This window comes from Ctenopharyngodon idella, chromosome 20 (assembly GCF_019924925.1).
Source record: "Ctenopharyngodon idella isolate HZGC_01 chromosome 20, HZGC01, whole genome shotgun sequence".
NCBI lineage: Eukaryota > Metazoa > Chordata > Actinopteri > Cypriniformes > Xenocyprididae > Ctenopharyngodon > Ctenopharyngodon idella.
This window is the reverse complement of record NC_067239.1, coordinates 12,633,624-12,650,278: the sequence shown is the minus strand read 5'-3', so window position 1 is coordinate 12,650,278 and position 16,655 is coordinate 12,633,624. Positions and strand designations below refer to the sequence as shown.

The window sequence follows — 16,655 nt, the reverse complement described above, 5'->3', positions numbered from 1 at the left end:
GAAAATATATTTCCTAATATATGAATGACCAATATATTAAATGGTTTAACGGTATATTGAAAATATGCAGAATAATATATTGTTAATATATTACAATATAATGAATAATACATAAGGAATTGCCGCTTTCATATATTGAAAAATATGAGATGATATATTTACTAATATATTATAATATATGTAATTTTATATTCAGGAATACACTTCATAACATATAGTTGTACATGTGATAAGATATGGTAGCCTATTGCATGGGTGTAATTATATTGCACATATATTTATTCAGTATAAACAAACACACACACATATATATATAAAATTATTTACATTATAAATGTCTCTTAATTTCAAGCTAGTTAACAATAACAGCACTGTGCTGAAGAGTACACAGCAATTATTTTTTTTAAATAAATCATATAGTCTTAATACCATTCGCCCAATCATCAACCTAACCACAGGCTCTACTCTTCAGCACAATGGTAACCCTAAAAACTCAGACATACCAGAAAACCTTTTAAATTCTAAAATAATAATACATTAAACACTAACAGATCTCCCCCTATATTATTATTGAGCAAAACACATGAAATAACATTTAATTTTTACATTTACTCTCCTTTAACATGCTGGGAACTAGAAATCTGCTGTAACTCATTCCGTGAATGTGTTTATATGTGTGTATATACATTCACATTTATATGGGAACATGTATGTGCAATATATGTACACAATAAGGGATAAAACTTTATGAATATTACATGTAATGCTATTTTTGTATTAATTTCTAAATATTTTATATATATCAATATAGAGCCATACATGGTCATTGCATATATTGCAGTATATTGTAAAATTTAAGCACTAGTTTCCTATATATGGAAATGTATTATGTAATATAGCTCATTATATTTTGCAGTATATTCCCATATATTTTTGTTACGTAAGGGTCATTATACAGGCCTCGAGTCGAGCCTTGCGTTTCACTCTCACACAGAGTTAAGTGTGTTTACTTACCCTTCATCAAGGCTGCTCAATTCGAAGCCTTGCTTTTTATAGAAGTAATCTCTGAGCCCTCAAATCAACCAGACAGATTGCATTATACCTGTGCAGTTCTCAACTGACATGAGAAGTGTTTTAAACTGCATTCCCATGTTGGTTGGTTATGGATTAAACAGAGCAGTTTAGAGTGTATGTGCGTGCATGTGTGTGTGCGGTTCATGGATCCTTCAAGTATATCGCTTCCTCTATCTCTCATGGTCAGTGTGTGTTTGGTGAGTGCAGATCAAATAAAAACATGTTCCCAGAAGAAGACTGAGTCACTGTTCTCTGCACTCTTAACAAGGTCAACTCTAGAGTTTTGTCAACTATTCGTAAAGGAACAATTCACCCAAAAATGAAAATTCTGACATTATTGAATCAAATAAACAAAGTCATTGACATTCCTTTCCAAACAAAAATGCCCCCTTTCTATGTAAATTTAATTAGTCTTATTATAGATTGCGCTTTATTTACAAAATAAAAGTTTGGATGCATTTCGATGTATTGGGTCGATTTATATGTCGGATTGGTGGACGTTAATACACCAAGTGCAACATGTTCCTGGATCAACATCTTTGTTGATTCTGGAACAACATTCCAATCAACCAATCAGATTTGAGGGACAGCTTTACAGTTCATGTCAAGTTTTGGCTTACAACCAAGGTTAGGTGATTCTACATCAGCGTAATTCACCTTCATAATTTCTCTCTGATTTTAGGGATAAGTTATAGGTATGGTTAGGTTAAGGGGTAGGGATAGAGTTAGGACAAAATTTTGGCAAAATCACAGTGATGATGTAGGCTTGTCGTCAATGTCATTTGCTCGGTGCAAATTAGCAACGGTTCTAATTTTATGGGTGTGTTTGCAGCGTTGCCTGATCTAAATATTTCCTTTAGTGAATTGGCCGCTAAACCAGTGCAGTTAGTTCATTAAAAAAAAAAAAAAAATGCTTTTAGCAGGTGCAATTCATTCTTAAGGAATTTGGCTTTTGACTTTGACTTTGTAGAGCTGCCAAAACACTGCTCTCTTTGTTTGTGTCTGGCTAGTTTGGAAACCTGTTTAAAAACAGTCTTTATTTACTGCAATTTCTGCTTACAGAGCTGCTTCCCAGCTAACAGGGAAAGTACTCATAACTTTGGCTATAGTTCTGGCAAGGTTCTTTCAAAGTTATGATCGAACAATCTTCCAGTAACATTAATAGAATATATGTTCAATGTTATCTGGTCTTCAATAATGTTCTCAAAAGGGTAGCACAAAAATGTTATTTATACATTGTTTGTAGAAGGTTTTTTAAATGTCCTCATAATGTTGGGAGAAAACATTCTTAGAACAACATTCTTGAAACATCCCAGGTGAAAAAAATACACTTCCATAATGCACTTAAAGTCCTCTATTTTCATGCACTAATTTTGTGCTCAATATACTAAAAATTCTTCTTTAGTACTTCTTAAGATAATCTTACATCAACTAAACTAACATCTAAGTGTACTCAACTGTACTATTTTGAGACACCATGAATATGAACTAAAATGTGCTTTAACATACTATCTCTGTATTTAAAAATGTATTTAGTTACCACTTGTAGTACACTTGAACCCATCTTTGCTCCGCTGCTTTTAAAACATTCATACTGCGCTGGTCCAGGTCCATGCCTCAGCCTGCGAGGGGGGCTGGCCCGTCCCAGTCTCAGGACCGGAGACTGATGACTCTAGAGCTCCGCTAGGATATCAGTTGCGGGTTGTAGGCTCTCTGTGAGCCTCCTTGAAAGATAACCTGAGTATAGGCATTGTTAGGCCTCCTCTCGATTAGAGAGTCGTTATGCTGAGGCCTCTGCTCATAGAGCTTGGCTATTATTTGCTAATTTGTTAGGCTTCTGTGAGCCTCCTTGGCCAGTGTGAGCATCGTCAGGCTTCCTCTCGTTAGAGAGAGTCATCTTTATTAAGGCTTCCACTCTCCAGAGCTCCGCCAGGATACCATTTGCCGGTGGTAGACTCTCTTTGAGCCTCCTTGCAAGATATCCTCAGTGTGGAGCATTGTTAGGCCTCCTCTCGTTTAAAGAGCCGTCATACTGAGGCTTCCGCTCCTAGAGCTCGGCTATTATTTGCTAAGTTGTCAGGCTCTCTGTGAGCCTCCTTGGCTACTATGAGCATCGTCAGGCCTCCTCTCGTTAAAGAGTTGTCTTTATTGAGGCCTCCGCTTTCTAGAGCTCTACCAGCATAGCAGTTGTGGGTTGTAGGCTCTCTGTGAGACTCCTTGAAAGATATCCTGAGTGTGGGACGTTGTTAGGCCTCCTCTCGATTAGAGACTCGTTATGCTGAGGCCTACGCTCCTAGGGCTCAGCTAGGCGGTAGGGTAGTATGCTTGGTCGTTAGGCTCTCTTGGAGCCTCCATGGCTACTGACATCAATGCGAGTGTTGCTACGCCTCCTCTCATTGTGAGAGTCATTGTATTGAGGCCTCCACTTTGCGAAGCTTCATGGGCCAGCTGGACTGAACTCGTTACAGCCCTTGGGTTAGAGTGTTGCCCATGCCTCTTGTTTGAGGCCTCCACTCTTCAGGGCAGCTTGAATGGAAGTTCTGAGTTTTTTAGGCTCTCTGTGAGCCTCCTGGAAAGCTGGCCTTAGTATAAACTTAGTTAGGCTTCCTCTCTTTAGAATCATCCTGTTGAAGCCTCCGTTCTTGAGAAGCTCTGACCTGTGGTTGTTGCTGGTGCACCTAGGAATGAGGACTCCTTGAGTTTTTTGACTCAGCCAATAGGGCACTCATCCCTTCAACATGGCAGCGTGGGTATTTCGTTCCTCATAGCAACCCCTAGGGGATGCAGCGTGAGTTCCCTTTCAAAAGGGAACATCTCAGGTTACACATGCAACCATGGTTCCCTAAGAACAGGGAACGAGATGCTGTGTTGCTTTACATGCTTTCAGTATTCCTGCACAGGTCACCTTCAGACAAGAAGTGGATGACGTAATTCACAGGTGCTCTTTTATACTCATGGTCACACCAGTGGTGATGTCATAGGCTGCCGCCTGCCAGTGTCAAGTTCATTGTCGTGTTAAGACTCACGCTTCAGACACCAGGCATACCGGAGGCATTCCCTATAGAGACCCCTAGGGCACAGCATCTCTTTCCCTATTACATGCATAACCTGAGACGTTTTTCTCTGGCTGCTTTAATAGCATGAAGTTATTAATTACAGTGCTAGTTAGACACAACTGGCATATAAAACTCAACAATATTTTAATATATGTCAGTGCAAATTGCTTTCAGTTAAGTAGCTCAAACATTCATTTTAGTCTGGGACTAGCTTAAGCCTTGTCTGTGAAACCGATGAGAAAATGTCTTTCTGTCAGTCTGGTGTCTAATAGCTTAGGTAAACATTCAGAAATTAAAAAGAATGCAGTCAAATGTAAAATAAAATCACTTAAATTTCTCATTGTATTCATTATTGGTGAAGATATTGGTGAAGAATGCTGGGTTAAAAACGACCCAAGTTGGGTTGACAATGGACAAACCCAGTGACTGGGTTGTTTTAACCGAGTGGTTGGGTTAAATGTTTGCCCAACGTGCTGGGCAGTTTTATTTAACCAAATGAACAACAAGAACAGAAAAAAGAGGAGATAAGCAGAGACATAACAACTAAACTGACAACTATTCCAGCCACACATTATTACATTTATTACCAATCAGTTTGTCTTTATTTCTGTCATACATCTGCAGAAGCTGTTATTGAGAATTAACAGAGGTTCAGATGTTGATGTTATATAGAAAATGTTTAGTTTGAATTACCATTATGGTGATCAGTGTTTGCTTTAGTTGGGCCCTTGACTTTTTGCAGATAAACACTTTTCAAGATAATAAATACACGATTGCGACGATGTATACATGTATTGCCTCAGAATTTGCGTCTGAATAGCGTTTGCTCCGTGGGCATGGCCGCATTAGCGGATAATGAGCTGAATCACGGGCGTCTGACGTGTCTCTTTTCATTCAGATTACATAAACAGAGAATTTTTGTTTTTGATTTGAACCTGACATTCGATTTAAAACCTGACATTTCAACGTTTCTTTAGACATAAGTCTAATTTTTTTGTGATTAGTATTTACTAAGTTACAGTTCGTTTTCTGAGAACTATCAGATTGGATTTCGTTCAGAGGGTGACGACAGATCACGCATCATGTTAGTTTTCTTTATTTTACAAAAAACACAATATTTTGTTTTTACTCTGAGTGTACACAAATAAAAGAAGATATTTCACAGATTAAAATGGTGTATAACTCTTAATTGTATGTGCAACATTGACCGAGTATTTTGAGTCTCTTTCATACTGATAAGAAAAAAGCACGGTGGTATTGCCGGCGCGACCAGCCGACCCCTGAGTGTTAAAAGCTACCGCCGGTGTCTTTTTCTGCAAAAAAAGTTCAACTTTTCTGAAAAAAGTTTTGTAAGTTTCTGTTTTGTAAGTTTTTTAAGTTTGTAAGTATTTTGTAGGGGCGGAGCTTGTCTATACATAAACAAAAACATGCAAGTACTGAAAAATGTATACGTGGAACAGGCTGCAATACAATAACAATACATTGTGTAAAGTGTGTTTTGTGTTTAATAGCAATAGAACTGAATAGCTCTTAAATAGATGTTTTGGGTAGCTCTTAAAAGAGCTGTTGATTTTGAGAAATGATGCTGCATCAGTAGCTGTCTTGCCAAGGAACTCGACCAGCTGGAGACATGAAGTACTCAGCAAACCTATCCCTCACAGCTACAGCATCTCTCCTGGCATTGTTGGTGCCAAGCCAGGGTGCATTCTGCATTCCTAAAGATGGCTCTGTTTTCAAAGTTGGAGCAGGAGCTGTGAGCATATCCATCCTCAAGAAATTGTGGAGCATACAGGTGGCCTTCACAATCTTCTCAGCTACACCAATGTCTACAACCCTGAAGTGCTACATGGCATCAACAACTGCTAGGAGAACTACTGAAAATGTCCTTTTGTAGTTGTAGTATAGGGACCTGCTAGATGGAGGGGCTTCAATGACATGCTTCCCATCCATTACTCCAAGGCAGTTGGGGAAAGCCAAAAGATGTTGGAACTCAGTAGCTATCTCCCTCTACTCTGCTGCATCAGGCACAGGCATGCAATCAGATAGTAGACACGTCCAAGATTGCCTCACACACCTGGCTGATTATTCCAGCCACAGTACTGGCACCTACCCTGAAGCTAAAGACAATAGACCGGAAAGAATCGCCTGTTGCCAAGTACCTTTAAAACAGATGAGAGATTTTATTTAAACCTATTATTAAAGTGATCTTATGTTAATCTTATTCATCTTAGCTTGTCAAGAACTAGAACATAGAGCCATTATATCATTTACAGAGACTACAAGATCACAGCAGCCTCTGGCAGTGAAAATGGATCCTGTGAATATGAGGCCATCTAGTGGCATATGTTGCATTACAAGATGTGTTGGACTGGCTTAATTATTGTATTCCTCCAGGCTGATGGTCTCCCTGAATTCTCTCTGCGTTTTTGCAATCAGTGGTGCAAGGATTTGTACCAGGGGCCTCATTTATAAAGCGTGCGTATGCACAGATTTGACCTTAGAGTGTGCATACGCTTAAATCCATGCCAACGCTCATGTTTATAAAAACAATCTTTGACATGGAAAAGCGCTTAGTGCCACGTCAGGGTATGAGCAGACGTATGCACTTTTCCTTGTCAGATTACTGCAGGTTTTTGGAAATATAAGCTATTTTTGCAGTTCGCCATTCTAAATGAAAGGATTTGAATGATGACTGGTCATTTTTTATATGTAAATGACATTAATTAGGTGTCATTTACAACGCGGAGAACTGAAACCATTCAGCTGCGTGCAAGTTCAAGATCATTTGCGATTTATAGATTTCACATCTGAAAGAGAGGCATACGCTAGTTTTCTATGAATCACACGTACGCACATCTGAGAAATGATCGTAAGATCAAATTTAGGTTGGTTTCTGCGCAACATTTTATAAATGAGGCCTCAGGTCTTCAAATTGACTTTTGTTTAGTCTAAAATATGCAGCAAACCATGCATCATCCAACAAGAGCTCCTAGAATAAATTGTTGTAAGCACCATACTGTTTCCTTGCCCATATAATGTTGTACACCCACAAACGTCGTTGTGAACCGAATTCTCCTCCCTGTTAACTTCAAAAGCTAACGCAAGAGCCAACTTCCTCTTTCTTGACCTTTCTGCACCACACAGCACTAGGCTACTGTTACAACTACAGTTACAGTTAAAAAAACAGTTAAAATGAAAGATTTTTAAACTCATCAAAAAAAAAAAAAAACTAGATAAACTCTGAACATCACAAAACAGGCTTAAAAAAGTCACAACAAAAACAACAGCAAAAAATACAATCAAATAAAGAAACTAGCAAGACCATTCAGCTGCATAATTTATTCATGCCGCAATGCATGCTGGGAGTTTTGTACTATGCTGGCACCCAAAATGCATTGTGACATGGAACTTTTGATTGTCACCATTGTTGAGATTCATATGCTGATTTCTGTGTGTGTCTAAGATAATTGTAGCAAGGTTCAGGATTCAGGAAGGAAGAGGACAGGGTCGGCTTGACTACTTTATTTGAACTAATTCACCATATACAAAAAACAAAGGGGTGCAGACAAGCACAAAGCAGTCATAAATCATTCACAATTCTCTCTCAAAAGGACATATCCAGCACGTCAGTAGTCCTTCTCTCTCTCCTCCACTCCTGTTTCTCCTGGTGTTATATACTCTCTCCACACCAATTACTGAAACAAGAGACAGGTGTTCGTCATTTGCATTTAACCCACTCACTCACCGTTCGTCTCCTGACTCTCTCTCCCGCTGCTGACTCCGCTGAACCACGCCCCCCTCGCCACAATAATGTTTTCACAACAACAATGTACTAAAAACAATGTACTTTTTGTGTACAGATGACAATGTTGTCAAATTGGTCTCTATTCACATAGATCCTAAAAATGCGGTATTATGCTGCCAAGCCAGTAGTCACTTTGTAAAGACTAAAAAACTAAACACCTATAGACTGAACAAATAACATGACATCACCATTTTCGCAAATTTGTGTTTTTGCGGGTTACAGAGATAACGCTATCGTTTTCTAAAACTTGCACTTTGAAAACCATTGTCAAAAGTTTGCGTTTTTAGCCCTTCAAAAAACTATAACTGATTCTCTGTCTCTAACAAAAAAACAGCTATACAAATTTTGAAGGAGGGATCAACTGTATTACTTCACACAATACTCAGCTACATCAATAAAGAGTTTTTTTCCAAACCCGTTTGCTGATTAAGTTCTTTTTATATGCAAACATAACATATGCAAAATCCACGCTTATCAATGACTCGATTCTTCAGAGATTTCCATTTACACCAAACATGAATAACCCATAGTTGAACAGACCTTCTCCAATTATATCAGTACAAACAAGGACCAAACACAATCAAAACAAAACAAAACAAACAACAACAAAAAAAATAGTAGAAATCAATCAATAACCCAAAATAAGAAATCACAAAAAGTCTTATCAGTGGAAAGAATACTTGTACTTGTGATAAAGTCCAGACATATAACGTAGGAAATATCCCATATGCCCTGGCACATCAGTCTCTTCTTCAATGATAGCACCTCCAAATTATTCCCATAGCATGAGTTGATGAATAAGGAAAGGAAGCCCATAAACAAAAATCCTTAATTGAGCAGCAAACAATTAAGTTTCTCAACAAGGATGTTCTCTCAGGGCCGAGAAGGAACACAAGGCACACCATGCTGTCCTCTATCTTACTCTACTACTTCCTCATCTTTTATCACACCCAGGGAGCACACTAGGACCCCCTGGTGGTGAGGATAAAAACTACAACCATTAGAACCTTGTACAGTTGATGACACTGTTACATACCCTTCCCCTCATTGGAAGGCCTAACATAACCATGGAAAAGCTTCAAGTTCTGTACATGAAAAGTGTCTGGATGATCAGGGTCATCCAAAAATGCAAGAGAACAATTAACTGGACCCAAACACTTTAGAATTTTAGCTGGACCTTTCCATTTGGCAGCTAGTTTAGACATAAAATCTTCACTGGCCCGTGACAAGGGATAAGAGCGCACCCATACCAACTCCCCAACCTGATACTGAGCATGTTTCTTGCGAAGGCTATAATAGCGTCCTTGCTTCATTTGAGCTTGCTCCACATTCTCTCTCACTGACTTCAGTAGGTTCTCATATCGTTCCAGCACTGAATAAGCAAGATTACTGGGATCAGGTGGACTTGACAGGGCTCGCTCTACTGGTCCTTTTAGTTTTCGCCCTAAAGCGATTTCGGCAGGTGTGAATCTAGTGGATTCTTGCCAAGCTGTATTAATGGCAAACCTGAATTCTGCAAGCCAGCAATCCCAATGACGATGATGTTCGTTGACGTAGGAGGCTATCATAGTTTTGAGCATATGGTTAATGTGTTCTGTGAGATTAGTTTGTGGATGACTGCCATCTGTCTGCACCTTAAATGGTCTAGAAAAGTCTGGGGAAATTAGGACAGGGGTTTGAGTTAGATCATTCTTGATAGTTTCAAATGCTTCTTGACAGGATTCTGTCCAAGCCTGAATGGCTCCCTTCTTTTTTAAAACATGTAGAGGGGCTGCTTTTTTGAAAATCGTGGTACAAATAGGTGATACCACCCAGCAAGTCCTAAAAACCGTTGCACATCTTTCAGGGATTGAGGCACTGGAAACTGACTCACTGATGCTATCTTAGCAGGATCCATCTTAATGCCTTGCTCTGAGATCACATGGCCCAGAAAAGTTAGAGACCTTTGCATCATGTTGCACTTTTTAAGGTTTAAAGTCAGCCCAGCTTGATTGAGGCAACTGAAAACTTGACTGAGGTGCAGCAGGTGTTCATTCTCATCCTTTGAGTATACCACGATATCGTCAATATATACAAAGCAGCACTTTCCCTTGATTTCTCTCAGTACACATTCCATTAAATGCTGGAACGAGGCTCCGGCAGTTTTGAGGCTGAACAGTAGACGTAAGAACTCAAATAGCCCCGAAGATGTCACAAAAGCAGTTTTAGGTATGCTTTCTGGCTCCAACTCCACCTGCCAGTATCCACTTTTGAGATCTAAAGTGCTGAAAATTCTTGCTCCATGTAAAGATCCCCAAATGTCCTGGATTTGGGGCATCGGATAAGCATCCAAGTAAGTTTTTGAGTTCAGTCCATGGAATTCTACACAAAACCTGGATCCACCGTCCTTTTTGGGAACAATAACAACAGGAGAAGCCCATGGTGAGTTGGAAGGTCGAATTATATTATTGGCTAACATCTGCTTAATCTCTTTGTCAATGAATTGCTGTTGCTCCACAGATACACGGTATGCTCTCCTACGGAGAGGCACTTCATCTATAGTGTTGATGCAGTGCTTGATTACTGAAGAGTGTCCTACCTTATTTGTGCAAACCATAGGCCATTCACTCATCAACTTCTCCAAGTGACTCTGGAACTCTGAGATGGTATCAGCTTTAAATGCTAGTTGTTGAACAGCCGATGAGACTTCTGATGATACTTCTCCACCAGGCAAAGCAAGATAAAAGGAAACCAAGGAGTTGGTAAAGGACTTAGATGGCAAAAGGGTAAACTTCTCACTTTCCTCTTGGGATACTATGCCATATTGGGCCCTTCGGTAATCCAGCATAATCCCAGCAGAAGTTAAAAAGTCCATACCCAGAATTATTGGTACTGTCAGATCTGAATCTTTCAACACATACAATGTCAATTTGAGTTTTTGTCCTTGCAGCTCACATTCCCAGTTAGACATGCCTATGGAAGAATGCATTTGACCATTGGCTAACATGAATGTCTGTCCTTTGCTTGGGTTCCACTGGTCTTGTCCTTTCAGCTGGTTCCAACAGGACTCTGGAATAAGAGACAGGGTGCTCCCTGTGTCCACCATTGCCTGAAAGAACCGACATCTTAGTAATATGGGTAAAGTCACCATTTTCAACTCAGACTGACTGGGAAATGAAACAGACTGAACTACTCGGGTATTAGCATGGGTCGACCTATGGATGGTATCTTTCTCGCTAGTAGATCTTTTCTTCTGCATCTCAGAATTAGCATGGCTCCAATATCGTTTGGATTCTTCAAAATCTCTTTCGATTTGGGTCCCTATCCTTACCAATTCACTGACGTCTCTCACTGTTCCACGCAACAGGCTTGCAAGACGAGGATTGCAGTTTCTTAATATGGCTTGCACCATCTCTCTCTCGGGCATGTCCTTCTTCCATCTTAGGCACAGTGCTCTATAATGGAATGCAAAATCACGTATACTTTCCTTAGCCCCTTGTTTCCTCTCCAGAAGCCTTCTTTCAGCCTCAGCCTCATAATCGTCATTTAAAAATGAGCAGAGAAAGACTGCTTTAAACTGTTGCCATGTCAGTACCATTCTTTTCTCTGCTAACCACCAATCTTTTGCTGTGCCCTTCAATACTGAAATAAGTGAAGCGAGAATTTCAGAGTCACTCAGGGGTCGAATGGCCAAATATTCTTCACATCGTTCGTTAAAAGACACAGAATCGGTGTCTGCCTCACTTCCAAAATGGGGAAACTCTATTTTTACAGGGGGCAGATATGGGGGTGCAGATACAGTTTCAGTGTTGACTGAAAGATGCTGAGATGCATGGGTCTTCCTGACACCTTGACGTGAAATGGTTGTGTACTGCTCAGGAGCGGGTGTAGCTACTGGAGTTGAGGTTACTGGTACCCAGGATCTTAGCTTGTTATCAATCTGTAGATCTCTCCTTTTTAAACAGTCAACCATAGACTTCCCCAGATCTTGTATACTCAGTTCTAATATTCTTTTAACTTGGTCACACTCCCTCTCGATGTGATATGCCATCTTTTCCTCCAGAGATCCACACTGAACATCAAGATCTGCTTGCGAACAGCACTGGCTCACCTTCTGAATACAGTCTGCACTGCATTTCTCCAGGTTGACAACTCGTCCTTTTAATTCCTCTATTGCTGCCTGTAGGGACAAGTTCAAGTCAGCTTCTTCCTTTTCATCAGGTGGTAGAGGCGTTGTAGAGCGAGGTTGTGGGTCTGCATCTGCAATGGAATCATCCTCTTCAGAATTTTATATACAGCTCACTCAAAGTATGTATAAGTTCTTTAACAGGTTCTCTACGAGTCACAAATGGACCAGCTGTAAAATCAGGGTTGGGCATACTCTCATCCCTCTCATCAAGACTTAAGTCTTCCATTTCTTATTTTGCACATCAAAGTAGTTAGATATAAATACAGAATAGTAGAATAAATACAGATCGGTCCCTGTTCGGGCATCATCTATAACTGATTCACTGTCTCTCTAACAAAAAAACAGCTATACAAATTTTGAAGGAGGGATCAACTGTATTACTTCACACAATACTCAGCTACATCAATAAAGAGTTTTTTTCCAAACCCATTTGCTGATTAAGTTCTTTTTATATGCAAACATAACATATGCAGAATCCACGCTTATCAATGACTCGATTCTTCAGAGATTTCCATTTACACCATACATGAATAATCCATAGTTGAACAGACCTTCTCCAGTTATATCAGTACAAACAATGACCAAACACAATCAAAACAAAACAAAACAAAAAATAGTAGAAATCAATCAATAACCCAAAATAAGAAATCACAGAAAGTCTTATCAGTGGAAAGAACACTTGTACTTGTGATAAAGTCCAGACATATAACGTAGGAAATATCCCATATGCCCTGGCACATCAGTCTCTTCTTCAATGATAGCACCTCCAAATTATTCCCATAGCATGAGTTGATAAATAAGGAAAGGAAGCCCATAAACAAAAATCCTTAATTGAGCAGCAAACAATTAAGTTTCTCAACAAGGATGTTCTCTCAGGGCCGAGAAGAAACACAAGGCATGCTGTCCTCTATCTTACTCTACTACTTCCTCATCTTTTATCACACCCAGGGAGCACACTAGGACCCCCTGGTGGTGAGGATGAAAACTACAACCATTAGAACCTTGTACAGTTCATGACACTGTTACAACACTGTTGGTGTGTAAATGAATGGCCAAAACTCATAAAATGTTTTCCATTTTTAGTTAAAAACGGTGTCATATAAACAGCCCCTTAGTGATACAGGAGTTAAAAATGTTTTTAAAATACTTCAAAATAGCTGATTACTGAAACATTGCGGGATCTCACACTGCAGATTCACAGAGCTACTATAATCAATAAATACAAACTTAATAAAACACCCATATAATCAGAGGTTAGACACTGGATGAGATCAGTGAATCAGATGAGTCCACGATGATTACAGCATCATCACAATGTAGCCAATAACACCTGACCCATTTCTTTGTACAATTACAAATGCACCTTATAAACAGTTACAACAACCAGAGAAAAACTGATGTTAAAAAGTGAAGGGTCAAAAGCCCAACTAAAGCAACACTGATCTTCATAATGGTAACTACAAACTTTATAATTTTTTTAATGAAACATCAACATCTAAACCTTTGTTAACCTTTGTTAATTCTCTTTTGTACATGTATGAAAGAAATAATGTAAAATTAGTTAGTAAACTGGTTTCACACTCAGTGTGATAGGACCTTAAGGCTGTGACTGGAAGTCAGTTGTAGTTTGTGTGTATGCTGCCCATCTCTTCTCCTTTTTTTTCTGTTCTTGTTGTTCCTCTTTCCTTCAGTGATTCTGCTTAACAGCAGGTGCTCATCAGTGTCTACATTCACTCACTTCTTTTAATCCACTCTGTCAAGTGGACTATATTAGTAAACTAATGTAGGGAATAGTGAATGAGGGTATAGGGTGTGATTTTGGACACAGCCTCTGAGTGTTGACTTTAAGCACTGTTTATTCATAGGGCCCTATATTAACGATCTACGCATATGGTCTAAAGTGCACGGCGCAAGTGCACTTAGGGCGTGTCCGAATCCACTTTTGCTAGTTTATGGGAAAGAAGTTCTAAAAGGGTTGTCCCTATTCTCTTAATGAGTAATGGATGTGTTTTGGGCATAACATGCAATAAACCAATCAGAGTCTTATCTCCCATTCCCTTTAAAAGCCAGTTGCGCTCGCACCATGGCGGATTCGCTATTTACATGGCGGAATTTGCAAGCGGATAAACTGAACGCTTCTCTAGCGAGGAAATGGATCTGCTTGTGCGCAAGGTTAAAGCTTGCGAACAGACCATTTACGGGACAAGCCTGATTCCATCAAAGCATTTTTATCTTTATGCACACAATAATAATTTTTACATTGTAATCCTTTTATTTGTATTTTTTGGCGTGTTTGTGTGCTGCTGCACATCCCTGTGTGTGTAATAAGCAGAGTGCACACACATTGTGCACCCGCCTATAGATGCATATTACTAACACGCTCTTTAAATAACAAAAAAATAAATAAATACTGCACCATTGACTTTAGACCAGGTTTTTGTTGGTCAAAGGCGCAGTCTATTTCAGTTGCCTCAAAATAGCAACATGCCAACAATGCACCTGAACACACCTCGTTTTCAGACCAGCACGCCCATGGACACACAAATGGGTGCAAATGCATTTGCTATTTATGCACTGCATTTTTTTATAGTGATATCTGTTTAATGTGATTAAAATCATAGTGCTCTATATATCTTAATGCTGTTATGTTTATTCTGGTTATAAGCATAATCACATTAACATAATTGCAGTATTCTGTTTACATGAACTAAAGTTTAAATCACAGTATTGCCTTAATCACATTGTACATTAATTGCATTATGAGGGTGCATGTAAACACAATTCAACACTTTAATTTTATGGTATCTTTAACTTCCTCTCCCCTTGTGTTTCTGCAGGTCCCTGAACGTTTCCTGGAGGTAACTCAGATTGCGCTACATGAGTTCTTCAATGCCATAGTGGCCTGTAGAGATGTGGATCCATCGTGGAAGAAGGCCATTTATAAAGTCATCTGCAAACTGGACTCTGAGGTTCCAGAGATATTTAAATCATCCATTCATCTTCAGGAGATCCTACATGAGTAACATGTTACAAAACTTCAATTATATGCTTTTTTAAATGAATATTGATAATTTGAGTTTATCTCACAGTTGAATGTGATATATGAAGTAGCATTTTATTTATTAATGCTCTCATTTGGTAACCTTTAGTGTATAACTCTAATCCATGCAACCTATTGATTGTAGACCAATCTCACAATCCCGTTGTGAGACATTCCGATTTTGTAGTGTGTATTTTTCCTGGAAGCAGGCCATTGAATGTGAAGGGTGAACAGAATTATGGTGAAATCATTTTTATCATTAATTTTATGTACCCTGTAATTTTGTGTATTCATGCTATGAGGTTTTCTATTTGTTCTTTGGTAAAGCTCCAGTACATGAATTATTATTTCAAAATATATAACTCAATATGCAAATTTATACTACTGAAAGAGAAGTAAAAGAGTTGTTTTTGCTAAAGAGCAAGTTTCATTTTTTTCATTTTCTTTTGAGGTTTGTTGGAGTGACCGCTTAATATGCCAAAGAGAGTAGTCCCCTCTTGATTGAGCTTGCTTCACAGCATAGAAAACAATTGTGCTCACTGTTTGATATAGAAAGGCTGGCACAGCTGGAAATGCCTCTGCTATCAGCAAATTCATTAGCATATTCCTCAATCAGACTCTATCAGGATGTCTCACTATACCAGAAGTATATGAGTGGAGTGAAGTCACTCCTAAGTGTCCTAAGTCACTCCTGGATGACTCTAGCATAGCTAAAAAAAAAAAAAAAAAAAAAAAAAAATATGTCATCTCAAAAAGCCATCAAGAGCAAATGGAAGTGTTTGTTATTGCCTCTTTTAAAAAGAGAGCCAAAACATTTGGGGACAGTGTTTGTATATTCATATATGAAACTGAAACATGTCTGGCTCCAGCTTGTGTGGCTGATCTCTTATTTGAATTCCTTCTTGTCATACAGTACACACTTTTGTGAATAAAACGTTACTGTGATAAGATACAAAAAAACAAACAAACAAAAAAAAACCTTGAACTGAGATATAGGCAACATTTTTATCTTTGTTGCCTGACACTATTTATGACACTATTTTTTTATTTAATAAAGATAAAATAAAATAAAAAAACCTTGTATGACTTGTTTCATTCTGGTTTTACAGATTAAAACTAAAATTACTGAAGCTGTAAATCAGGCGACTGAGGCACAGTGGTTGGATTGGGAGTTATCTATGTTCCCAGAGTATTATTTTCCCAGGGTAACCATAAGTTCCTATGTTACTATAACCCATGGATACCAAATTATAAATATCCTGCGATATCCAATGTCCAGCATAGTTTAGTTGCAACTTGCCCCAATACACTAGAGGTTCTAGTAATCCTGAAGACCTTGTTTATCTTGCTTAGGTGTGTATAATTATGATTGGAGCTAAACTCTGCAGGATACCCTGCAGAGTCCTGTTCTAACTCTAATCCAGACTCTGGGAACGTAGGGCCTCTTGATCATGTGTTCATTATTTGCCATATAAATCTTGGAAACATAGGATCCATGTTCTGAATCTTTTA

The 16,655-nt window shown here is 38.8% G+C and overlaps 1 protein-coding gene across 1 annotated transcript in view; it reads left to right on the top strand.

Annotated features, from left to right (window-relative positions):
• Positions 1-16,355, top strand: part of LOC127502553 (prospero homeobox protein 1-like) — a 41,969-nt gene extending 25,614 nt beyond the window's left edge. Inside the window, exon 5 of the mRNA XM_051875534.1 lies at positions 14,941-16,355. Within this exon, the coding sequence (XP_051731494.1) occupies positions 14,941-15,126 (186 nt within the window). The 3' untranslated portion in view covers positions 15,127-16,355. The remainder of the gene's footprint in view (positions 1-14,940) is intronic.
• The last annotated feature ends 300 nt before the right edge of the window (positions 16,356-16,655 follow it).